The sequence below is a fragment of the Peromyscus leucopus genome, chromosome 5 (assembly GCF_004664715.2).
Source record: "Peromyscus leucopus breed LL Stock chromosome 5, UCI_PerLeu_2.1, whole genome shotgun sequence".
NCBI classification, from domain to species: Eukaryota; Metazoa; Chordata; class Mammalia; order Rodentia; family Cricetidae; genus Peromyscus; species Peromyscus leucopus.
In genome coordinates, this window is record NC_051067.1 from 43,515,594 (window position 1) to 43,543,135 (window position 27,542).

A 27,542-nucleotide genomic window follows, 5' to 3' on the forward strand; every position below is an offset into this window, starting at 1 on the left:
GCTGACCTACACTCCTACAAATCTGGAAAGTCCTTTGATTCTGTGCAGAAAGCTCCTGTCTTACACAAGACCTTTTCACATGACAAAAGTCAACTGAAAAGAATCACTTATACTTGTTACATCAGCAGGAATAACTGTGAGGATGTCATTATTACCGTGCAGCCATGTCGTATTCTCCTCTTTCCACCAGGTGGTTGACATATGCCAACCCAATATCCTATAGAAAGGCAAATAAAGTAAGTTAATAATGCAACTAGAACAACTGAAGAGCTGTGTGTCAGTTTCTGAGCAGACATGACTTGGGGAGCCTGTGAGAACCATGGCCCAAGCCTATCTGTGTCATAGTTTGGGTGATATTATACTTCAGCACATTAGATTTAATGCACTTATATTTGTTTTATATAAATTTGAATAATCAAACTTTGAAAACTTGAACCTTGTTTCTATGTGAAAATCTAACCGATCCCCCTCAGATATACTCTGTAGAGGAAGGTTCTGGAACTAGAAACACAGCCTAAAGTTGTCACCAGATATAGAGGTCTATTTTTCCAATGTCTTCTGTTGTTAAATGTTACTTCTTCTACAGGAGAGACATGCAAGAAACATGAAGTGGCAGGCTCTCATCCTGAAGGGGATGTGGAGACAGACAGCTAGAATCGAGGGCTTTCTGAGTGGGAGTATGGAAACCTAGCACAGTAGAAACTTCCATCATATATACATATATGAAGGTGATATAAATAAAATTTCAAATAATAGGGGAGACAGAGACCCAACTGGACATCTCTCATTACCAAATGAAGTTTCCAGTACCAGGAATGGGTTACATCTAATTGAGTTCTTGGCCAAAAGGGTCTCATGGGAACCCCAAACAACCCAGACTGTTGTCAAGGCTGCTCTCCACAAGCTGGCTGAAGACAACACCTACACAGCTCACTGAACATGGAGAAGTGGAGCTGGTGCCCACCTACAGCCTTCACTCCCACTGGCTAGGGTTCTTAGTACCAGAAGGTACTCTGCACACTACCAAAGGAGACATGTAAACCCCAAAGCAGCTACCAACCCTTCAATCTACAGTGATGTCCTTATGTCCTGCCTGCAAGATGTGCTAGTACAGTGATGGCACAAAGCCTGTGAGAGTAACCAACCAATATCTGATTTGAATTAAGGTCCACTCCCTGAGATGGAACCCGTACCTGACACTGCTCAATTGACTAAGAACCTAAGACCAGATAGTCCAGGGACATGAGGTAAAAGCAATGTAAATTAAAAGAATGTAGCAATGAAATGATTCCTAATGACATTCTGCTACACTCATAAGTCAGTGCCTCGCTCAACCATCACCAGAGAAGCTTCCTTCTACAGCAGATGGGAACAAACAGAGACCCACAGACAGACAATATGCAGAAAGTGGGAGACGTTGGAACATTCAGTCCTACATGGGATATCTCCATCAAATCCCTCTCCTCAGGGCTCAGAGAACCCTTTCAGAAAAGGAGGAAAAATGAGTGTAAGAGCCAGAGGGAATAGAAGACACCTAGGAAACAAAGCCTTCTAAACACAGCAGGATTGACTCTATTGTCAACTCACAGACACTGAGGCAGAATGCACAGGGACTGCACTGGTCTGCACCAGATGGGATCCTAGAGCAGAAAGGAGAAGTGAATACACGCCCCATCCCTAACCCAGAAGGTATCTCCAATTGATGACCATTTGCAAATGAAAATTTTGTTCTCTCCAGGGGTGTCTAACCAGGGAAACAAACTCCTCTCATGGGTAAGCAGCCTACAAGCAGGAGATGGCCAACAGAAAACAAACTCAATAGTATCTTTGAAGGTTCCTTTTAGCATAATGTCATGTCAGGGCTTTTTTAAAAATTTTTTCCCTTTCTATTTTTCCCTTAAGGTCTTTTACATACATATTATGGCTTTCAGTTTTGTGCTTTAATGGGATTCCCGAGTGTATAAATGAATAAGTCTCTGCATCTATATCTAGTTCTTGTGTTCTTTTCATTCTGTATGTTTGTTTTGTCCTATTCCTATTTGTTATTGTTTAATCATTTTATATTATATTTTATTTTATCATTATCCTTAGATGCCTGTTTGTTTTCTAAGGAGAGACAGAGAGGGGGTGGATCTGGATGGGAGGGGAAAAGGAAAGGAACTGGTAGGAGGAGATGGAGAGGAAACCATAACCACAATGTATTATATGAATAAAATTTTTTCTATAAAAAATAAAATAAAGCAATAAAATTAGCTCAACTGGAAAAAATCATACTAAAAGGAAATGGGAGATGCCAGCTTAACACGAACAGTGAAAATGAGCTCAGAAGGGCAAGGAAGCCAACCCGAGGCTACAGATGACAGAAGGACGCTATGCGTGTGCAGAACACCCATGTCTATTCACACATTCTGGCTGAAAACAATGCCTACACAACTCACTGAACATGGAGAAGTGGAGCTGGTGCCCACCTAGAGCCTTCAACCCTGCTGACTAGTGTTCTTAGTACCAGAAGGTACTCTGCACACTACCAAAGGAGACATGTAAACCCTAAAGCAGCTACCAACCCTTCAATCTACAATGGTGGCCTGCCATTGTATGTGACCACGGCATGGGAGGGCAGCTCTCACCCTCTACATGGCTCTCATTTCACCAGAAGCTTAAAGCTCAGTATACAGAACAAAACTCATGTGCTAGCTTCTACCACTGGGTGTATACAGCACTTCCTCTTGGACACTAGCATTATCTCTGCTTGTCTTGTAAGGAGTTACACTGTGCTGGGGAAATTTTCTATGCATAATTAATGCACAGGGCACAATCATTTTAAGCAAACAGGGAAATATCATCATTTTTAGACTATTAAATGTCATCTTTAATGACAACTATGTGAGAAACTATATTTCACACCTACAGAATTTTTCTAAAAGCAGACCACTGATCTTAGTATCCAAGAGGGTTTTTCTATCAGTGTTTTTAATACTATATTTTTTTGTGTGTGTGTGCATGTATGCATCTGTTTATGTGTGGGTGCATATATATGCATGTGTGGGGGTTATGTACCATAGTAGAGGTCAGAGAACATTTTGTGCAAATTGGTTCTTTCCTTTTACCATGTGGTCCCAGAGATTGAACTCAGGTCATCAGCCTTGGTGACAAGCACATTTACCACTGAGCCATCTCACCGGCTCTTTCTCCAGTTTTCAGAGCCGACACCTCTAATCCTAAGGTCTGCACTTTGTCACTCACTCTGTACACTCCTTCTTCCTCTGTATTACTAATGCCACCTCTATTTATTTTCCCCCTAGCATAAGCATTTTTAAATGTGTCTTTTACTATAGTTTCTCACATAGTTGTACATGGTTTTAATACCAGCACTCGGGAGGCAGAAGCAGACTGATCTTTGTGAGTTTGAGGCCAGCCTGATCTATAGAGCAAATTCCAGGACAGACAGGGCTATATAAAGAAGCTGTGTCTTGAGAAACAAATAAACAACTACAACAAAAATAAAATAAAATGTCTCTCTCATAGAATACTACAAGCATCACCAGAGACTGGAGCACACTGCGAGTTTTCAGTCCTCTGTTCAGTCTTTGCAGAACTCTATTTTACAGCTGCCTGCTCATGTTCACTCCCATGTCACAATGAGAGTAACATAGACAAAAAGTTCTTTCATATTATCACATCCAGGGTATTATCACCAGCTGAGCTTGTCTGGCCTTTTGACCTGCTTAGTCAACTATGTACGTCTTTACCTCCCTTTCTTCTGAATGCACTCTCTCAGCTCCCAGCACACAGCCTCGGTTGCTTCCTCTCAGTTTGTCTTGTACGCATCATTCCTTAAAGGACTGCATTCCCGGCCCTCTGTTCTCCAACACTGCACACCTGCCATGGATGCCTTTCTCCAAACTCGAGGGAAGACTGACGGGCGTGCTGCTAACAGCACTCTCCTAATTCTGACTCCACCAGCATGACTCCATTTACACAGCCCTGTGCAGCCTCATCTTCCTCCACAACGACACCAAGACTCCTCCCAAGTGGTCCTCATCCCAGCTGGCCTCCCTCTGACTACCCCCCCCCTCTCCAGTAGTCTGCCAAGGTTAGACTAACCTCAGGCTTAGGAACACGAGGTTCAATTGTCTTCTGCATGTTTCAAAAACAGAACTAAGTTTTAAGTATGTATGTCCCTTAAGAATCAAGTCTAGCTTCACCCAAAAAGTAATTTTTTGAAACTACTCATGTAGTTAGTTCATTAAACAGGCCCACATAAGCAGGCAGCCCATACTCCTTCAGTCTCTGTGCCTTCAACACACGACACTAGATGCTGCAAAGCCCTCTTCAGTTCTAAGAATTACTATTCTCCTCAATGGTGCATGAAAATAAAAGATCTCTAGCTTTTTTTCTTCCCGTTGTTTATTGATTTCTTATGCATTCTTTTGGAGTTAATGACTTGTATATGTAGTTTTACAGAAAATTTTAGGATGAACAAAATAATTCAAGAAATTTGTGCTGAAACCCAACTAGCCATAAAAGGCTAAACTTCTAGTATTCATTTGTAAACAAGGGTAATGGACTCAATGCTGTGGAAGGACAGGACTCTTCATATGTTGAGGATATAATTTCATGTCAGGCCTCTGCCTGAAAAATTCACTGTCACATTTAGCAGAGAAATAGGTTTCTAGCCATTGTACTTTTCCGGAGTCCAAAATGTAATAAAAATGTATTTGATTTCCTAAAATAGTCTCCATAACAAACGCAATTGAATTTGTTATCAAGGCCATACCAAAGCAATCTAGTTTGAAGAGACCAGTCTTGATACATTTTGTGATAATGTGATTTTACACATGATTTAAAGAGGCTTCCACACATTGAACTGGAGAGCTTTGTATTGAAAGTGCATTGCCCAAATGCAGTTTCAAAATTTCCTACAGCTACATCCTAGCAGGTGCTCAAGTCTCTTGTTTACAAGCAGAAACTGACTCAGTCCAATGCCCTCCCAGGTAAAAGAATTAGTTCAAAACCAATTATGAACAGATACAAAGGACCTGTTCTTGTTCTCTTCAAATCACTTGGTTTCCTTAAGAGTTAGTAAGAACGGGTAGGTTTCAAATAACGATGCTGCACTTACCAGAATCTTATGTCTTTTAATGTTCCTTTGGCTAATCTCAGCTGCCATCAAAGCTTCCTATGTTTACACAAGCATTGTGATAAGAGCCATTAAAAAAAGAAGAGAGAGAAAATGGGGGTGAATGGGAGAGAACGCAATTGCAGTTATAAACTGTGTAATATGTTTTAACGTCTGAACTACTCAAATAAAACCTCATTTTCCTATGGCTTTTGCTTAAGGCACTGGAATTTTTAATGTTATTGGTTGAATAAACCTCACTGAATTCAAACTGAAGATATTCAACCAAAATGAAGACATTTTTTCATTTTCACTTGAATTCATTCCCACATTAAGATCCTGGAATCACATTTCATACACAAACCAAAGTAACAAAATCTCTTAGACTTCAAGCAAAAAAGGATACCTGTCATTCTAAATCTGTATGACCCAGACTGACAAAGGACATTTTTCCTTTATGTTTCAATAAAGGTAAACAACATACATAAGTCATGTTTACAATTAAGCTTATATAGAAATCACATTATGTTTTTATTTCAGGACACTTACCAGTATTAGTTTAACACAAATATTTAACACATAAACTAATTTCATAAAATGTTACTTAATCTAGGGGCTGAAGAGATGGTTTAGCAGCTAAAGTGCTTGCTTTACAATCACAAGGAGCAGAGTTCAGAACCCAGCACCCAGTAACAAGTCCTGTCTCTCCAAATGCCTTTAACCCCAGCTCTGAAGGTGGTGACAGAGGAGAATTAGACGTGTGGCTTCCAGCCTAGCAGAGAAAACTTGAGCAATGGATTCAGCAAAAGACAGTGCCTTGAAAGGAATAGGTGGAGAGTGGTAGAGGACATACCATACCATCTTCTGACCTCTGTGCAGATAAACAAGTATAAGCACCCATGTACACATGTAGATATATACATATATACATGCATACATACAGATATATACACATATACAAATAAGAAATTAACTAAATAAATATAAGAAACACTAAAATATTACTTAATCTAACACATATGGTAGTAGTTGGATTATATACTAGGTATTAATATTTAACAACTGGACTCCATTTTACAAATTAAAAACAAAATCCCCTATTCCACATAAACTAGATACTGTTGTTTTCTGCTGATGGGCACACAAAAACATCCAGAGTCATTCTAATAAACAAAATATCTTGGCAGTTATTACAGTTGCATAAAATGTTGTTTCAGTTCTAAAGTCAGTCATGTTGATACACAGTCTACTTAAACTTGTCTAAACCATGGCTCAGCCAAGAGGATAGCATCATTCCACCCAAATTAATTCAAACCATTCTAAGAAAGAATAAATCTGGCATCTTTCCCTTATACATAAAATGTATTCTACTTTAATTACTTTAGGAAAATAGTCAGAAAAGCTTCAGTACATTAGCTTTTGTGTAGCTTCTGTTTGACTCCCCCTTCTCTAATCCAACTGTGCTTCCCCAACCCACCCCCAACAGAAAAGCCGACCAACCGAACTGTGTGCTCTTTGTTCTCTGATTTCTGAGAAACTATAACATATTTTTAGTTTGGAGTACATTAACTCAATATGAAAGATTTACTATAAAAATCTTTTCTCTTTTCTACGTTCAGACAAGTCAATACTTTCAAGAAAGTAAAATCAAAACTACTTCATATTTCTTCTTTTCAAGGAGCCAGTCGATATGGTCATCCTGGTCTCGTTCCTTGGCTACAACAACGTCTCTTGGACTCACGATGTAGAAAAGTGATTCCCCTTCAGAGTATTCTAGAAGGGAGGAGAGAGAGGACAGGTTGGGTGACTCGATATTACGGAGTGGCAATAGTTTCAGGGGATGTAATTAGCCTACGATTGCAGACTCAACAGTCAATTATCTACCTCTGCAGCCAAGTGTGCTTGACCCTCTGGAAAGTCAAGGAGGGAGGGAATGGCAGCATGTCCTCCTCCTAAATGCACCACAGTGTAAAACTATTCAAAAGGAAGGGAAGAAAAGGAGCTAGAAGAAAAGACTGCAAACAAACTAACAAACACACTAGGGTAGCTTTAAAATTCTAATTTAACACATCTAGCTTCAGATGAACCAACAGAACCCCACTGACTGTACTAGTGCATCTTGGGCTCCATCTACTGTGTATAATCTTTGTTTTTGGACACTTCCAGTACTGTTCTAGTCTTACAGAACAATTACATCCCAATCAATGATAAATGTTTCCTCTCCACTAGGGTCAAGGCCATTTAATGCAGAAACGACAGATGCCCAAGCCCTGGGGACACAATCTATCATTTTAGCACAGTGTCTATGATGTGAATCCTGAGTGTTTCCTACAGAATTCAATTGTAAAAACGCTCTGAAGAATTTCTAAGCATACAACTGAGTTTCCCCTGAGCAAAATACCCAGACTGTATGTTTTCAGTTCTGAATCATAATTGTTTCTTGTAAAGTCCAAAATATAATACTTTTCAATTTTTAACTAATTAGAGGGTTCATAAAAGAAGGGTCAGATGCATGTACACTTCTGCATCATTTTCTTTGTCCAAATGAAAAGTAAAACTATTTTCATGTCTGTTGTTTATAAAGCAGGAAAGAATTTCTTAAGAGCTTAAGTATTTCCTTTTCTTCAATGTATTTTACAAGGATGATGACAGACTTCCCAGGCAGGACTAAAAAGTCACAGTTCTCCTTTTGCTCCTGAGCAGTGAGTGATTAAGTGTATTCACCCACATCCACCCACCAAACTCTGCAAATACTCCAGTCCCTAGTGATGGGGTGGGAATCTTTCCATCGCTCAGTACTCAGTTCCACACACAAGGACTTTGCTGCCACCCACAGCAAACCTTCCAGGAACATCAAATTTGGACTGAGAGGACAGCTATGAGTCATGCTGCTTGATATCAAGTTAAATGTCACTTAAACAGGACAGGGCTGGGATGTGCTGAGTGACAAAGTGCTTGCCTAGCATCTTTAAAGCCAAGGGCTTGATTCCCACCACAGAAAACATAGGTAGCTAACTAGTTGGTTTGATGGAACAACAGAGGAAAAACACAACAAAAAAAGAATGCACTTCTCACCTTGGTTCCTGTGCATCTCTAACATTTATTTTTTTCCTGTGCATTCAGGCAAGATGTGCAGTATTTCTGGGTCTAGCACTCCAGCTTTTACTGGCAGAGGCCAGCCCAGGTAGTCTCTAAGGTCCTGTCAGCACCTATTTTCAGTTCCCCTTTGGGTGAGCTGGACAGATTGGCAACAGAGTAAGAATAAGAAAGCATGCAAGCAGATCTCTGCTGTCTCACCTAAATGATAATCCCTACATTCGTTCTCCTGAAAGCCCCTGACTGTCAGAGCATCAGATGAGATCTCTTCGCAAGTCTCAGGAAGTGGCTGGATGATGTCCAGTCTAGGCCTGGCACAGTATTCTCTTTCCTATGGGGGAAAATGGTAGAAAAGGATCATTTTACATGTGTTTCTGTAGGTTATACAAATGAACAAGCTATCCATACTTGCTTTGAATTTATCATTTCAGTACAAACAAGTCCTAAAAACTCACCACAAACAGCAATCTAATTCTGTCTTATTTCGTGATCTCTTTTTTTTTTTTTTTTTTTTTTTGGTGAAATATGCAGAATTGTGACATTTATGAACTGTACTATCACAGAATCCAATCCTAAAGCAGTGGTGGCTAATGAGAATCTTCATCACTGGCAGCATTTAGAGTCACCACGGAAGCATATTTTGGGGTACATGCATAAAGATGTGTCCAAAAAAGCTAAAGTGAGCAAGGAAGAGTTCCCACTCCAATGTGAGCTGCACCATCCCATCCATGGTCGGGGTCCTGGGCCAAAGGGAGAAGGCAAACTAAGCATCAGCGTTCTCCCTCTGCTTCTGGACTGTGGATGTGGTAGGACAGGCTGCCGCCAGGAGGCCCGACCAACATAAGCCGTACTGTCAAACTGTGAGACAGAGTAAACCCTCCTTCCTTAGGTTCCTTTTACCTGGTGTTTCATCACAGGAGTGAGAAAAGCAATGAAACTATGGCCTAACACCAAAAAACAGCTTCATTACAGCTCGTTGACATGAATATGAAGGAAGGCACTACAGTATTGCAAACGACTTCATGATCCAAATCACTGCTAACATGAGGAAACTTACTAGCAGTGCCCAAAGGCCATGGACTAAAATCCATCTCTAAACCAGGTTTTGTGGAGCCCTTGGAACTGCCTATGCTTACATCGTTTACATGGCTGCTGAACACAGGCAATGTGGCTAATGTGATCAGGGAACTAGATTTTGAATTTTATTTGGCCATAATTAGCTTAAGTTTAAACAGCATAAATAGCCAATGACTACAGTTTCTGAAAGTAAAGCTCTAGTTCATGGTAGAGTGAAGATGAGCTGACATTTCTGAGGACTGAGGGTGGTGATACACAGATCACTCACTGGGTTCTCAAATGAAACCTGGAAAGTAATTAAGCATTATTATTCTCAATTACATAAACTGATGGTTAAAAAAATAAGATTAAAATTAAGTAAGTCAATGGTAAGGCTGGGTGTCTGGAAAAACTGAGATTTAGAGTCAACATTGGACTTCTGGATGAAATGGGTTCTGCTTCAGTTTTTGTGCTTTTGGGGTACGGGCATTGCAGGTGTGAAGCCCACAGGCCATCAAAGTACAACGGAGCAACAGAACACACTTGAATTCCAGTTCGGAGTGGGCAGATTAGAGGAACAAAGCAAAAAACAGAAAAAAAAAAAAAAACAAAACAACAACAAAATCCAAAAGCACTGTCTTCTACGTAAAACAGTGGAATGTGGATTTCTGTGAGCACTTTTGTTAACCAAGAAGTCAATATACCAGCTTTATATCTCACGATGGGGTTACAGCCACTGACAATCAACTACAAGAAGAAAACATGGGGAATATACACCATAATGTATCAGATCTTTGAAAAAAATGGAAGAAAAAAATCTCAACTTTTAACCAAAAAAAAAAAAAAAATGGAGGGTAAACTGAAAGACAGGATTTTTTTTTTTAATGGCTGCAATGAAAATGATTTTAAAAAATCAAAATCATGACAAGATGAAAAACATTTGACCCTTACTAGATCAAAAACGAAGCTCTGAGGGCTAGGGAGGTAGCTCAGTGACAGGGCACCTGCAAAGTATGTAGGAAACCCTGTGGTTTGATCCTTAGCACTGGGATTAGGAAAGAAGGAAAATTCTTTTATATGTGTTAAGAGATATGTAACTAATATGATCCGTGTCACTTTACAGTCCTTGCTCCCGGGTTGCATGGTCCATGTTCTTATCTATGAGCTTCTCAAGAGCAGCAATTTCGTTTTATCACTGTCCGCTAGGACTTTGGAAAAATTCAATTCTTAAAACATGTGCTTTATCAATGAAGGGGGAAAAAGCAAATAATTGGAACAGCTTAATGAACTATAGGATACATTAACTGAATAGAACAGTGCACAGCTACTAAACATGCTCACAATGAAAACCACACACACGGGGAAAAGAGTAAGATAATGTGTAGAAGAGTGGAGGCACACAAAGGAGCGGTAACTGCCTCAGGGCAGAGACGTGTGTGTGTGTGTGTGTGTGTGTGTGTGTGTGTGTGTGTGTGTGTGTGTGTGTGTGTGTGTGTGGTTACCTGTGAAGGGCATCACAGGGGAAACACTTGAGGGTATTAATGAACAGCCAATGGAAGCAGCCAATGAAAACCTAATGGAAACAGATTTTCAATATGAAAACTTTGCTCAAAGCTGACTGTCATTCTTTTGCCCTAATTTTACTCAGTATTTAAGAACTGGAAGTACACACTGATGTGAAATAAAGTGAGTCTCCACACACCAGCACACGGTTGTCTCCTAAGCTCTTACTTTTTCCTCTGAAAATTTGCCGCCCCTTCTCTGATCTGCCCTGTGAGGATGAGGATAGCCTTCCTTTGATTTTCTCCTTCCCTACACTCTTTATTAACACGGGCTTCCCTTTTTCTTTTCCCTTTTTACTTTTTTTGATCAGTTTATTAGCCTTTCCCTTTTCCAATTTTATTGCTTCTTCCCTTGTTTCGTTCAATCACATCCTCAATCTGCCCCACATTTCTCATCAAAAAGCACTGTTCTTACTCCCCCAGGAGCCTCTGCTTTTCTGTATTTTCAAAAAATAAATAAAATAATAATAAACTGATGTCCTGCAATAGGGCTAGAAGCCAACCCTATTGATTTTAGGAGGTTTGAGGGTTCACTTTAGTCTACAGCATTTCATTGCCTAGCAACATGGGCACCCAGAGCTTCAGTTACTATAGTGATGGCTTCCTAATGCAGTGTTCTCTCAGAGAAAGGCTCAAGTGCAGCCACCACTTCACAACAAGGGCTCCCTGGGCTTTTCTCCCCCATTTTATTCCTTGCCATTTGAGAAAAAAAGAGAGAGAGAGAGAGAAGGAGGAGGAGGATACAAACAGGGAGAGTACACTCCACCTGCCTGCTTAGCGTGAAGGGCTAGAGAATCAATTGCAATTTCTTTTATATACAGCACCCAAAAGGAAATCCTTTACAACAAGCTCTCCTTGCTCAGGCCTTGAAGCTGCCCTCTCTTGTTCCAGGCAGAGCCCTGAACTCTAACAATAGGCAAACGGAATGGCACTGCTCTGGGCTTTCTAGTGAGTCTGGGTGTCATTACATCCCAGCTGAGCACTTCATTCCAATGTCATGAAAACAAAATTTGTTTTCTTCTGCTGCTTTCTGTTTGCAACACATTTCAATGTCTATAGTCTGCACCAACAAGTACGTGAGCAACAATCCCTTTCAAAGCAGGACGCCAGCTTCTTAGAATCATCAGGCCACTGGGAGGTAAACAAATATGTTTGGACTCCAGGAAAGAAGGAGCTGTCCTTTCAGTAATTCCCTCTGACCACTGGGACCCCTGTGGTAGCAGTGACCAGCTTCCCGGCTGTCACCTCTGCTAATGCAATGTCAGCTTAGTTTCTCTGCCTTTCAGCACGGGGAATCCTTCATTTCTTTCAACTAAAATATCAAGCGACTGATGAAAAAGAAAAAAGGGGCTCACTCCTTTGTGCGGCAGAGGGAACACAGGCAGGCAATGAGCGTGGCTTCTGAAGGTAAATATGCTGGTCTGCAGGGTAATTTCTTCTAGGCTTATTTCATAGGTCAAAAAGTTCTGTTTGGATTATAGCAATCTCCTCTGACAGGCAGCCTGACCTGGGTGTGATGCTAAAAGCCAACTCCTCTGTATCCCTCTGGACTAGGGGAGAAGATAATTACCGTTTTTTCTGAAACCTCCTTTACGTAGGAAAGTACAACAAGCTGATCACAGAGAGGTGCAAGTCCACTAATGTAGAATTCCGTTTCAAACTGAGACACTGCAAACAAAAGGCAGAAAGGATTCACCATTAAAAGGAGCAAAAAGGTGCACGGTGGCAAAGACACACCCACTGTGAATGTTACAATGCATTTAAATGTTGTTTAAAATGGAAATAAATGCTCAATCCCCTGATGTGATTATTACACATTGAGTATGTGCTGAATTACGATACTATACTACATATGTGCCATAGTGTGTCTCCAGGTAAAGTACTTTCCCCACACAGCACTAAAAGACATGCAGCAATGCAGACTTGAAAGTTGACATCACAGATAAAAATGAACCTCCAAACAGCAAGCGTGGGCACTCTACTGTGCCAGGTAACTTAATAATGCTGTTACATCACATGAAGACTCTTTGAAACAATAACATCTAACGTCAATTATCTTTAATGATAAAACTATTCTTAATAACAACATTAATTGTAACAAGTGGCTGAGTTTAAGTTTTTCTTTCTTAGAGGTGAAATGCAGTGGTGCAAACAGTACAAATTATGCTTTGGTTAATATAAAACATTACTTTGTTTTGGGCTTTAGACATTTTATGTTTTTGGCTTTACTTTGCATACTTACTTATATATCTTATATGCTGAGAAAAATAATAAACTTTCAAAATAGTGTACTAAAAACTTAAGAAGAAATACTATTAGTATAAATATTATTAAGAAGTATTACTGTCCTTAAAAATAAACATGATTGTAAGTTAAGAAGCATGGACACTAAGGAGATGGCTCAGCGTGTTAAGACTGGACTTTGCAAATATGAGGAGTGGAGTCTGAATCCCCAGCACCTACATAAAAAGCCAGGCACAGACACATTCACCTACAGTTCCAGCACTCAGGGACTGGGGTGGGGGAGGACAGCCAGATCCCCAAAACTCACTGGCCAATCAGCTTGGCTGAAATGGCAGCTTCTGGCTCAGTAGAGACCCTGTCTCAGGGCAACAAGGCAGTGAGAGAGAAAGACACCCTCTTCTGGTTCCCCGGGTTCCAACACAGGTGAGGACACACACACAATCAAAGGCAACCACTACATACACACGAGGCAGACGCAGGCCTGGTGGTGGAATTCTGTATTCCCAACTCTCCACAGGCTGAAGAAAGAAGATCACAAGTTCAAAGACTGGTATGGTTACAGTAAGAATTCAAGGCCAGTCTAAGTATCCTTAGTGAGAGTTTGTTTCGAGGTAAAACATAAAAAGAGGGCTCCGGACACAGCTCAGTGGTAGACTGCTTGTCTACCATGCACGAGAAGGATTGTGTCTAATCCCCAGTACTGGGGGGAAAGGTTTGTGTGCACTTATTACACAGGGGAAATACAAATATTCCTATGGCCTGATCCTGATGACTCCAGGATGCAAACTAGAAGTCAGCAGCCTTTAGAGACTGAGTTCTGCAGTGGGCTCACTTGTGAGTAAACTCTCATTTGGACTTACCCATTATTCAAGTTTCTTAATTCAGACTGTCTCCAATGTCCTGGCTATTTGCTGCATTTCCAGTTAACATCTATGATGAACACACTTTCTTTTCCCAAGTTAGAGAACTTGGTGTGCCATGTTGAAAGAGATATTGAATGCTTGTGTACTACGGAAATCTGGGTCATAACTTCTGCTGAACTGACTTCAACAAGTTACTTTAGAGTCAATGTGTAAACTTCTCATCTGCGGAGAAGAAACAAGATAAAACCTAAAATACAGATGGAATGAGGGACAAGAGAATTTTTCTTCCTGCTTTCTCTTTCCTTGTTCATCAGAATTCCTAGACTTTCTAGTCCTTGCTTATCATTATAACCATCTTCATAATTTAAATTCTACACCAAAACATCTGGCCAAAAACTATTAACATAAACTTTAAACTAGGTAAGTTTTTGTGGACAGGGTCTTATGTAGCCTAGGTTGGCTTTGAATTTGTTACAGAGCTGACGATGACTTTGAACTCTGATGTTTCTGTCTCCACCTCCTAAATGCTGGGTTACAGGTGTGCCACCATTCCCAGTAGATAGTAGTTCTTATGCCTTGTCCCTGACTGGATGACAGAAGTGGACCTGGTGTCCGATACAAGTCCAACGGCAGGCGTTTTTTCTTTCTAACATTTTCTTTCACTTTTGTAAGCTTGGGCTGAGTGTCATAAAAACAGTTTTGATAAAGAGGTAACATGGGAAATGGTCACAAATAAGGTTATTTAAGAATCATTTCCACCTCAGTCACACTGTGGAGAAGGGAATGCCCAGTGTAGACAGAGTGAGGTTCTAGAGATGCTTGGAGTGCAGGGTGTGTGTGTGGGGGGGGAAGACATGAGAGAGGGCACTGTGCAGATGCTGCTGAACTGCATGGGTCCACACTGGGATCATTTATGAAGAAGGTGGAAATCTCATCCACCTACTCGCAAGCAAATTAACAATAGTTTGGCGGCCATTATTCCAGCTATCCTGGCATAAATGGAGTTGAGTTCTGTCTTACTAAATCATATTCCATCACTGGAATGTTATTATTCCATCTCCTTGCCAACAGTTTGAGCAAAGAACAATAATCTAGAAATGCCACAGAAACTCTTCTCATGAGAGCCAGGAGGAGGCCTTTTTGTGTTGTATGCTAAACACATCCAAGGGAAAAGAGCAGTTAATCACAAAGCAGTGGTGAATGATGAGGTATGAGGTACTGTCTCCTCTGAGATCACATGGCCTGCCCGGATTAACTGAAAGGTAGTATGAGGCAATGTCTCCTAACAGTACCTAACTTTACATCAAGGCCTGTTTTTGTTGTTGTTTGTTTGTTTTTTGTTTTTTTTTTTTGAGACAGGGTGTCTCTGTGTAGTCTTGGTACCTGTCCTGGATCTCACTCTGTAGTCCAGGCTGGCCTCAGATTCACAGAGATCCGCCTGGCTCTGCCTCCTGAGTGCTGGAATTAAAGGTGCACACCACCGCCGCCCAGCAAGGCCTAGTTTTTTAAGAATGAATTATTAACACAGAAGTGAGAAATTAGGACTACATCCTGTGCAAATCTTCACTCCACATCCAGATTTCCTTGGTCTACAATGTTTACATAAACAACATGGAGAGTTCATGTCCTTTCAGACCATGGATGGAAACAATAATATGTTTCTGAGAAAACGAGAAGACTTCAGCAGTGCATCTGAGTTTCAGGTAGTAAATGTGTAGTTATAGACACTAAGCTATCAGATGACCAACTGTGAATTGATGGTCATTTTGACAGGATAGTAAGGAAGAAGTATGCTACTAAAACTAATAGTCAAGACATTGGAAATGCAAGAGTTATCAACATCTAGACAAAATTGAAACAGTCTCTGTGTTGAATCGTTCCCTTACACTACACATACCCTTCATGGAGAAACAAAACTGCAGTGATAGCAACACTCAGTATGACCCACAATGAAGAGTTCTAACTCTGTTACCTTAGCGGTGGCTACTGTGCCATCCAGCACTTCCTCTCCATAACACCCGTGAAGAGAGAGATGTCAAAAATAAAGAACAAAAGAGCCTCACTTCCTAATCTGAGTTGTTGGTGTGGAGGTGCCTGCAGTTACTGTGCCTTAGAATACCACGGAAAGAACCTGGCTTTTCCATTATTCTCCTCTAAAGCAATGAAACAAGAGGGTTTTCAGATCAAAAACTGCTATTTATTTTTTATATTTATGCTAAGATAATGAAGAGATGGCTAGAAACCATGGCATCAGAATGCATGTATGTATTAAGGATTAAATTTTTTTTCTACTGACATAAATGAAGAAATGTTAAATTGCTGTATTATTCTTCTAAGGAACATACATAAAATACAAAACATTTAAGGATTAACTTTGTAAAATGTCTTCTAGCAATTATTGGTTTTGCATTTCAAAATAAAAGTAGCCAATGAAGTTTACCTTTCCTGATATTCCCTTCTAACCACAGAACAATAATATTAATAATTTTAATAAGTCTTGTCTTTTCCTGAGGGAAAGCTAGTTTGAAACAGGTAGATTAACAAACTTAATTAGACATAAGCTCCCATTTAAATGGATTATCAGGGAAAGATACATCACAAAGAAACAGAAACAAACTGTTGGGTTATACAGTCCCCAAAAGAAAAACCAAAGGCTGGGAAGTGGAGGCTGAGAGAAAACTAGTTTCCAGGAGTCACAGAAGACAGAACCTACTCTGGAGATCAAGGGTATCTAGGAAGTGAAGAGAAGCTTCTGGGGCCCTGAGGCAGGGTGCTGTGTTTCCACACACACTGTTTCCTGAAGAACACCAGTTCTGGTGGGAACTGCAGTGTGGCGTGGACTTCTCATCTTGACACAGTTGCAAAGGCTTCCACACTCTAGTGTGCTCAGAAAGCAACATCTGGAGACATGCTGTAAGAATCAGTGCACTGAAACTCACAGAAGGTCAGCAAGAGGACTAAAATTTCTTCAGAAGAAAGCAGATGTCAAGATTCAATGCCTTACTTTTCCAAGATAGACAGATGGCACATTGGACAACGTAATGAGAACATAGAGAGGCGCAGGCTACATGTATACTACACCACCAAGAACAACAGTTTAAGACTCAAAAGAGATCTTTGCGATCAGAGTGTCCTGCCCTTCTCAGGAACTTTCTATGCTGCTCTAAGGTCAACACACTGCAGGGCACTGAACCGTCACTGTCTTTTCTGGTCCCCCTTTATCCCTTTGCCCTCCCCAAATGCCAATCTCTAAGGAAGAGCAGCTATCTGCAACTCTCTCACCTTCCATTCTAGACCCTTTATGGTTGGCTTTCGGCAAGGGACTCCTGCCCTTAGCCAGCAGGTAAAAGCAGGAGCAGTCGTGCCCAGAGAGCTTTCGGTAAGTTTGGACACTTGGTTGGTAGGCCAGGGGGCCAGTAAAAATAATTTTGGAATCAACACTTCCATAGCCTCAGGAATTGCTCTAAAGCAGACAGACTGAAGTAAAAAGTGATGTGATGCTTCACATCAGCAAATTATAGACCTGATACATGGAATGGAAATTGAAGGATTAGCTAATAGACAAAATAAGAAAGCACTAAAATAAACCAAGACAATAGTCTACACACAGGTCAGAAACCATTTAAGGCAACTTTGGTTTCAATTTAATTCCATATTCTCTAATTGGCATCTGGTACATTAATCTTTCATGTTTTAAACTTCAGTCACCCCCCCCCCCATGAAGGCAGTGATAAGGATATTTCATTAATGACAGTATTCAAGCTTAGATAAAAGAAAAAGAAATGGTCAAGGCATGCTATGTAAAAATGTCTAAACCAAATGGCTATTCTTTGTGTTCTAAGTATAAAATTACCTCAGTGCATCAGCTCAACCCAAGTCAAGCACTAAATGACAGCGGCTCTCTACCTTCTGAATAGAGGACAGAGTCACAGTCTGTTCTGACTCCCAGTCCTTAGAAAGAACTCTGTAAACTACCCAAGGCAAGTGTGCTGCAGAGATTCACTAACATGGAGCACACACAAGGGCAGGCTGCTGATCTAAGAATAAACAAAGGAAGCATACAATTTCTCTAAATGAGGTGCTTCTCTGAACCAGAATCTCACAAACAAATTCAGTTGTTTAGGGAAGAGGCACACAGCATCGCCACTGACCTGTGCAGGGGTCTGTGGATGTTGGGAAATTCCCACCCAGTGGTTTGTACCTACATGTCAGAACTAGGTGGTCCCTCCCCGGGTCCCTTTGGCTGTAAAGTGGGGATACAGAAGATCAAGGAGGCAATGATGGGAGCACTGTTTGCCCACAGAGGATGCTGGCTCCTTCTGATGTTCCTTATCTGCTTTATGTTTTGAGACAGTGCCTTACTCTATAGCCAAGTTGGCCTTGAGCTCACTAGGGTAACCCAGGGTGACCTCAAACTTGTGTCAATCCTCCTGCCTCAGGCTCCAAGTGTAGGGACTGCAGGTGCGAGCCATATCTGGCTTCAGATTGCCTACAAACAGGAATGTCTGAGTTAAAGTGCTTTTGCTTAGGAACAGGACAGTCGTGAGTAGGTTACATGAGCCCCTCTGATCAACTTCTTTACCTATAAAATGCAAATAATACCACCTACCCATGGAATACTGTACAGACTGAATAATATTGTTTGTGATGTATTTAGCATTCTGTCTAGTGACTATTGTTATGAAAGAAACAAATATATTACTTCAAGTGGTGTGTGTGTGTGTGTGTTGTGTGTGTGTGTGTGTTGTGTGTGTGTGTGTGTGTGTGTGTGTGTGTGTTGTGTGTGTGTGTGTGTGTGTGTGTGTGTGTGTGTGTGTGTGTGCCAGAGGAAGATGTCCAGTTTCTGTTTTACAACTTTCTGCCTTATGCTCCTGAGATAAGAACCTCTCAATAAACCTAGAGTTAAGCTAGCAGCCAGAAAACCCCAGGTATCCTCCTGTCTCTACTCCTGAGACCACTGGGGCTCTGGCATGACATGGCCAAGTTCACATTTCTGCATAAGTTCTGGCGATGTAAACTCAGATCTTTCTGCTTGCACAGCAAATATCTTCCCAACTTGGCTATTTTCCTAGCCTCATGTTTCAGATTTTTTATGATCTCACTATTAATAACAAATCTAAGTTCATGGCACTATATGTAAGTCTATCATACCAACGTGAGGATGGATAAAGAACAATTCCTAACAGAGCAAATGCAGTCATACATAACAGCATCTAGGGAGGGTTATGGTGTTCACTGTAAAATGCTTTCTCATATTTAAATTCTTTTCATAATGAAGTACTAGGGAAAATCCAATGCAAAAACAGGAAAGTAAACTGAACATAAACAGTAAGCTGAACAGAACTATACAAAAGCCAGATCCTCAATTTCAAACACCTGGCAAGATACTTCTACCTGACATGGTCTCTACTGAGACTTTTACTAGGAGGAGAAACTAAGTCACTTGTGTGCAAAGAGAATTATCTCACTGCTGTAATCTGTACATCAAGATAAAAATGATAGCAAGCCTATGAAGAGAGACACTTAGATCTAAGAATGAATTATTCCACAGCTCTTCTGAACCATGTAAACAGACCTTCAATTTCCAGGTCACTGTGTTCCAAATCAATTAAGAGGCTGAAAACAGGATGACATGCTAAGTTTCAAGTTCACAGTGCATGACCAGCTGGAGATAATGATGTTGTTTTATTAAAGGGAAAACACATGCATTCTCTTTTCTTCTCTTCCTTTTCTTTATCCTGGGTTCTCTGATAAGTCTGTGTACATCTTCATGTAGTTCCTTATCTCAACTGTCTTAATAAACTTCTATATGCAATCAACATAAGGAAATCAGTCATTAATTTCGTGCATGTAAGTCATCTGTTGCTGGCAGTAGACATGAGAAGATGATTAAAACACTGACTTCACTTATCAAAGAAGTACTACCTCTCCAACTGCCATGCAATAAAGACTTTGATGTTAGGGAATCTTGTGAGCATAAAGGAGATCCAAGTTAGGTTAAAGTGAGCAGTGTAGGCATGGAGCATACCTTTCATCACTGTGTAACTCAGTTTTCCTGTATCCTGCCTGGCCCGTGGACAGGACAAATCTCTCTTACCCACCATCCCATAGCCGCTTGGACCCAAGTAAACACACAGAGGGTTATATTAATTAAAACTGCTTGGCCATTAGCTCAGGCCTACCACTGACTAGCTCTTACACTTAAACTAAGCCCATTTTTGTTAATCTATATGTCACCAAATGTTCCATGGCTTTACCTGTGTGCAATTACATGCTGCTCCCTGAATGGCAGGCTGGTATCTCCTGACTTAGCCTTTGTCTTCCCAGATTTCTCCTTGTCTGCTTATCCTGCCTATACTTCCTGCCTGGCTACTGGCCAATCAGCATTTTATTTATCAACCAATCAGAACAGCATACAGAACATCCCACAGCAGTACTGTAACCTGGAAGAGACAAGGCCACTCAAAAGCCTGCTGCACCAAGAGAACTTCTTCATGGCAGTAACTGTCCAGAGGCCTTATTTTTTTTTTTTTGTCATTATTATTTTTCATTTATAAGAATACTGGAATAAAAACTTTTGCTTGCCTTTATGATTCTAACTTTAAAAAATCTGGCTTCTGACAAATTCACTCTCACAGATATTTCTTAATCTCAGTGCAGTCATTATGCCATTGAAGGAAAGTGGCTCACTGTTCAGGAATAAAGCCAATCCCATTCCCAACTTCCTAACACTTCCCTCTCCTTCATCTCATTCAAGGTCTCTTACACAAAAGCTGTGCCACCTGCCGTGGAAATGGACTATGGTCCTTAACCAAGGACTATAGTGGTCAAATATCAGTAATGTACTCACACAAATGACAAAGCTACATTCTTGTATTTCCCTGGAAATTTTCATAGCCTTAAAAATTATCAGAACTTTTTGTTTTGCCACTTAACTATTCAATAACAACCCTTAAGATACTATGCATCAAGAATTTCAGAGGATATCCCTGATAGGCAAAGGAGAAGTGGGAAGAAAGTGAGAGACACTCACACGAACATCTTCTATGTAGAAGTCTACTCTATCCTCTTGTTCCTTGGCTTTTCTCGTACTACTACACTCTACATATGCAATCTGTTCAAACTCAGAATCTGAACTACTACTTCTCTGAGGTTAAAAAATGGATTAAAACTCTACACACCACTTCTGACTCCAAGTACAGAACAACCCAAATTGGAATGCTCTCACCACACTAGCCAAGTGGATAATGGAGAGAAAACAATGTTCACAGCACCACAGAGAAACAGAGGAGTATCACACTTCTACAGCAGCCACCATCCAAAGGCACAAGAGAATTTTACAGCCAATTTAATATGGCAAAACTTTTTTTTTCCATCATGAACATAATATCATACACAGCACACGTTTCCTAAGTAGCTGCTTCCAGGAGGTGCTGAATCATTCAACACAGTATTATGTAGTGCACACTATAATGTTCCAGGCCTTCAAGATACAAAGTAAAAAAAAAATAAACCAGGGTATGCTTGTATTAAAGTGACAGTCTTGTAATACCCAAAAATATACCAATAATCAAGAACTCAGGACTGCTGCAGCCATATGTATAGCCAGGTGCAGATAGAATCCATACTTGAATGGGTAGGCTTAGCCTGGTCTGACAGAACCAGTGGGTTTTCCCAAGAAAGGAATGCTTGACACAAGGTATGATTTAAAGTTGGTGAAGAAAAAAAGAGGCAAGAAGAATGTTCTATACAGAGGGAAAGGAGGAGCTTGGGCCTGTGTAGGAAAGTCCCTGTGGCCATAGCACACAGACCACAAAGAAGCTTGGTGGGAGCTGTAGTTAGACAGACAGGGATGGGCAACATCAACCCATGTAGTCTATCCTTTCTGTTCAGAACAACGGGAAAAGACTGAAGGACAGTTACATGATCTGGTCTGCATTTTTACTAAGATAAAGAGACTGGATCAGAGTCACAGTGGAGCAGATAAAACTGAGGAGACAGCTAGCCGTGGTGCTCCAAATAAAAGATGGTGCAATTGGGGCCAGACCGGTTACCACAAAAGTGAGGATTGAGAAGTTTCAAGTCAACAAAACCAATGGTCAGTACTATACTAGGTGCATGTACATACTAACTCACACTCCTTACAGCCACCTTAAGAATATTGTTTCTCACATTTTACATGTAAGAATTTTAAAACAGCAGAAATCTATCCGAGGTCCTAGAGGCAAATATCACAACCAGGATCCAAAATACATGATTATCTGACTTCAAAACCAACTATAAAATTATTATGAAAAATAGAAATTTTTGTTTGTTTGGAAAAATGGAGAGGGGGATCTTTCTAAAACTTGAAGGCTTTCTGGATCCACTTTACCAAAGCACCAAGAGATAAGCTCTGGTGGAAGATGTGGCCTTTGACTCCCACTTGATGCAAAATCAGGCATTCATTAGAAGTTTTACCATCACAGAAGACATGGGAAGGATCCATACCTATTTCAACATATCGACTTGGCAGATCCCTCATCTCACTGGCATGACGTTCCTTCACTGAACATATCTAGAAAAGAAATTCACAGGTTATTTTCTAGCTTTGATAGGAAATTCTCTATAGCATTTTACTCAGTGTGGTATTTTTTTTTTAAGATAATCATGTCACCCAGAGATGGAGTACATAAAATCTACTCTAAGATGTAAAAGACAGAAATCAGTTAGAGAGGCTGGAGAGATGGCTCAGCAGTTATGAGCACTGGCTGCTCTTTCTGAGGACCTGGCTTCAGTTCCCAGCACTGACATGGTGGCTCATAACTTTCTGTAACCAGTTCAAAGGATCCAATGCCCAATTCTGGCCTCTGTGGGCACTGCATGCATGAGTTACACAGACAAAGATGCAGACAAAACACCTATACACATAAAAGAAAAAGAAAATAAAGCAATTTGTTTGAATAACCTATGGCAACCATTATTTAGATTCCCCAAGGGTAGTCCAATAAAGTTACACTCTATGGCAAAGAAAGAGCACACTAATATAAATTTGCTGTTTCTATGGTCTATTCTCTGAAGCACTACTTAAGGGCTGCAGGCATGTGCTAGAGGGATTTTTGGTAGAACAGACATACTATGGCTCACCTACAGAATCTGTTGTCTACATACACCCTATTAAGATCACACATGTGTGTAGCCTGGAAGTTAAGAGTAGCTTCCACTTTGTGAGGGAGAAACGAAAAGAGCAGCAAGTATGTGGCCTATAAAGTCTACCATTTCTACTGTTAGATCTTTCTCAAAAAAAAGTTTATCTTTGTTTTAAATTATACATGTAAAGTTGGGATATATATATATATATATATATATATATATATATATCCCTTAATCTATCCCTTAATCTCTTACCCCTCCAACTCCCACACAAACTCCAGATGATGCATATTGTGAGTTAAATTTTTTTATTGCTTGGTAAGACTATGGATATTTTCTTACCTCTTTCTAAATGAATGTCCTTTCAAAAGTGAATACATTCAACTTTGTAATAAGAAATAAGCATTTCTATTGGTCTGGCCCTCTCTATAAGACTGAACTAGAAGTTAGGTACTGATCCCACTATTCAGTGATTAGGTTTCTTCCTTCACTGGTAGACAGTGGTATTTTATAGCCACTAGCCTAAGTATCACAACACTATGGAACATTGTAAATTTAGTGTCTACAGTAGACAAACAAATGGTGAAATGCATGAACCAAGTGTCAGCCAAGGACAACACCTTCAGTAGTTGTTTATCACAGAGCTATTGCTATTCATGTAAAAGCTTACTATGAAAAATATGTATCATTTAAATATTCTTCTACCATATAAATCTTTAGTGTCATTAGAACGTAGCATAAGAAACGAGTATAACTTACTTATTTGATCAATTTCCCATTGTTTTCTATTTCTATTCATGAATACCATAAACAATAACAGCATGCTCAATATACTTAAATATAACAATGTTAAGGACTTTACTTAGGACAAATTACTAGATATAAAGATGTCAGATCAGTGGTTAGAAATCCTTTGTATTTTTTGTCTGTTTCTTTCTTAACGCAAATGTCTAAATTGTTCTCCAGCAGTGCAGCAACTTGGAGAGGGCCTCAGAGAATGCTTTCCCTAAGGTAGGATAGGATCTCATGGCTGCAGACACGTGAACATCCACAAATACATGACCAGCTGCTTTTCTCCTTAATTATTGTTCAACATTGGTCTCCTGTCCATTTCCCCCAGTTTCCTTCTCTTTCTGGTAGACTTCTGAGTTTAGAAGAGACCAACTCTCCCACCCACCCACCCCCATTTCCACCCATACACACTTATTAAGGAAACTATTCAATCATTTAAGGGGAACATTTTACAATGCCAAATGGACAGTCATTTTGATGTGTTGATAACAAGTGGCCAAGGAGATGGTTTGGAGTACAGCAATAAAGAAAATATAATGTCGATATTAGCCAGCACTTTCTGAGTAATGACTGAACACCAATCCCGAGTTAGAGTTATTTTGTTAAAATGATAGTGCAGCAGGAAGACATGCAATACAGCACTCCACCAAAGTGTGGCTGGGAAGTAGAGGCATGCACTGCAAGTAGGAAGGCTTTCTAGAAGGAACATGGAAGAGGAACCACGAGGGGCAGAATAGATGTATAGGACAAAGTGAAGAGTCTAGGCCTTCAGCTGGATGGTCAGACAGAAACTGAAAACATAGGGTGGGGGCAGAGTTCAGTCCAGAAAAGAACAAAGAGGTTGGATCCTGTATAACCCGTGGGGTTATGCTGAAGATCAGTCCTCATATGCTAATGAGCACGTCTCAACTGCTTTACAGAGAGGCTGACCTCTGACCCTGACCGGCATTCTGTATACACTCTTCTAGCTGCACTGTGGAGGGCAGAGTTGAGAGGCAAAGCCAGAGCCAGAGAGACTAACCAGGGAGAAACAAGTGGAGAAACTTGAGGGATGCTCAGTGAACTTGTGGACTGACTGGACTTTCTGACACACAGATATCCATGAAAGAAAATGCCACCATGTTTAATCTAAGATGAGAAACCTGAGGCTTTGAAAGTTACTCAAAACCACAGGGCTAGAGTTCAAGGGCTACTTCATATCCCTGATCTGTGCACCATTCTCTCTGGAGACAAGAATCAGATGCCATTCCCCGGCTGCTGGACCACTCTATCCCACTGCTCCTCAGTTCTGCGGTCTGAAGCAGCAGGTTTGGAGGGTGCACAGGCAAATGCTTCAAAAAGCTTGCAGCCCACACGAGAGCACATCAACGACGTGAAGGCCCTTTCCTCTTACAGGCAACCCTTTACCCATGAGCACCAATCTGCTTCTTTTAACTATCTCTTCCACATCCCCACATGGGCATCTTTTTCCTATAAACAAACCCCATGAGTAATAAAGTTTCACCTTTATTACTCCTAAAGAAACACTGACTTTTCTCTTTGTCTTCCACTCCTTTTCCACCATCACTTTCAGAATCTGCCCAGAGTCAGTTCTCTCTCACCAGCTCCACAACACAGGTACAAGAAGACATTACTTTACTACTTAACTGCAGTGGCCTCCGTCTGTTCACTCTTCTCTACTGTGCCTTTGCTGATGATCTCTGCACAACCACAGTGGTCCTTCTACAGTACAAGTAGGGTCATTTAACTAACTCTACTGCAGCATCCTCTGCTGGCTTCCCACCCCACTCAATGATAGGCCAGAGATTTCCCAGGGTCCCATAAGCCAGGATACTGCGCTCTGTTACCCCACCCCCACACAGCCCTCTCTCCCATTATCTTCACCTACCCTCTGCTCCACCCTGCTCCACTCCTGACTTCTAGCTGCTCCATCTCAGCACTTCCTCGGAGCTGCAGAACTTGTCCTCTCAGAGCTCTACATGAATTACGCGGTAGCTTTCAGAGAGCCCCTTTACCTTTATCCTGTTTGAATGTCCTCCTTGCTATTTCCCATCATCATGTGTTTACTTGCTCTTTGACTTCTATCTTCCTTCACCAGAACAGAAATTGTCCAGTAAAAGAATGGACTAACTTGCCTATTGTTGTATCTGCAGCAACCACTGCCTACAGGTGCTTCGTGTTTGGTGGCCATACAAAATAAATAGAATATATCTCTAACTACATGCTTTATTATGCCACTTCTAGTTGTTTTTCTCAATCAAGATTGCTCACCAAGATTTCTGAATTGAGAAATGCTCAAAATATGACTTAGTCTGAAGAAAAAAAATCTCTAATAAAGTAACATACTTGACATAAATTTGTAGGCTATTATTTAAACATAGAGAATGTGTATTCATGATCTACAACTGTTCTAACACATAACCCCAAATCTGGCAGTTTTGCACAGAAAGGCAATCACTTTATGGGTCTACAGCTACAAGTCCAATCAGTTTCACTAATCAGGTGACATGAGGTGTGGGCAGGGCAGCACTTCCTTGGAGGCTCTGAGAGAGAACCTAAGCCTAGCCAGCTTGCTCTACCTCAGAAGTAACATACTGTCTTCTTGTATAACAGCTCCTTCCTTCTCCATCTCCCTCACTGGGATTGCTGGCATGGTTAGTTTGAATGAGAATGGCCCCACAGGCTCATGGGTTTGGATGCTTTGTTCCTACTCTGTGAACTGTTTGGGAAGGATTAGAAGGTGTGGCCTTGTTGGGGGAAGTTTGTCACCAGGGGTGGGCTTTAAAGTTTCAAAGATTTGCAGTCACAATTCCCAGTGTGTCCTTTCTTTGCCACCTATTTGTGGATCAAAATGTGAGTTCTCAGATGCTCCAGTCAACATGTCTGCTGCTTACTGCCATGCTCTGATAGGCTCTTAATCCTCTCAAATCATAAGCCCAATGAAAAGCTCTTTCATGAATTGCCCTAGTCAGTGTTTTATCATAGCAACAGAAAAACAATAAAGCAGAAGTAGGTATCAAGGAGTAGGCTAATGCGGTGAAGAACCTGACTGTGTTGTTTTTGGAGGAATGTGGAAGACTTTGGGTTTGGGGGTAGGAAAGTGATTGAAAGCTGTAAGCAGGGTTAACCAGGCTGTCTAGTAGGAGCTTGTAAGGTAATAGTGCTGAGAGCTATGTGGACTGTGGAGGCCTAGCTCAAGATGTTTCAGAGGGAAACAATATTAGCAACTGGAATAGAGACTACTCTTGTGATAGTTTGGCAAAGAACAAGTTGCTTTCTGCCCTTGTTGAAAGAATTTGCATGAAGGGAAATTGAAAAGCCATGAACTAATTTCACTGGAACTACAGACTTCAAGGAAATCTAATATTGACTCTATCACATGATTATTAGCAATCACTCTTAGGTCTTACAATGAAGAAGTGAAGCAGGGAAAAAATACATACAAAATGTAGTTTAAAGAGAAAAAAAAAATAGCACCAAAAAAGGTAATGTTGGATCTAAGGAGTATGCTGAAAGAGATAAGAAGATGAAGGAGAGGCTAATCCAAAATGGAATAAAGGAAGGGATGCCCTTAGGCTAGGTTTCCAACCTATAAAAGTAAACAGCCCAAAGAAATTTTCTGCTTTCTAAAAAGCAACAGGAAAGGAAGGTGGCTGCAATCGTCAGAGGCCAGGCTCC

The 27,542-nt window shown here is 40.7% G+C and overlaps 1 protein-coding gene across 2 annotated transcripts in view; it reads right to left on the reverse strand.

Annotated features, from left to right (window-relative positions):
• Vps41 (VPS41 subunit of HOPS complex) overlaps nucleotides 1-27,542 on the reverse strand; it is a 157,162-nt gene that overhangs the window by 37,707 nt on the left and 91,913 nt on the right. For both annotated transcript variants that reach the window (XM_028860126.2, XM_037205920.1), the window contains exons 10-15: nucleotides 22,431-22,497; nucleotides 12,404-12,501; nucleotides 8,417-8,546; nucleotides 6,777-6,892; nucleotides 5,123-5,179; nucleotides 156-217 (exon numbers count right to left, since the gene is read on the reverse strand). In XM_028860126.2, coding sequence (XP_028715959.1) covers nucleotides 156-217; nucleotides 5,123-5,179; nucleotides 6,777-6,892; nucleotides 8,417-8,546; nucleotides 12,404-12,501; nucleotides 22,431-22,497 — 530 coding nt within the window. The remainder of the gene's footprint in view (nucleotides 1-155; nucleotides 218-5,122; nucleotides 5,180-6,776; nucleotides 6,893-8,416; nucleotides 8,547-12,403; nucleotides 12,502-22,430; nucleotides 22,498-27,542) is intronic.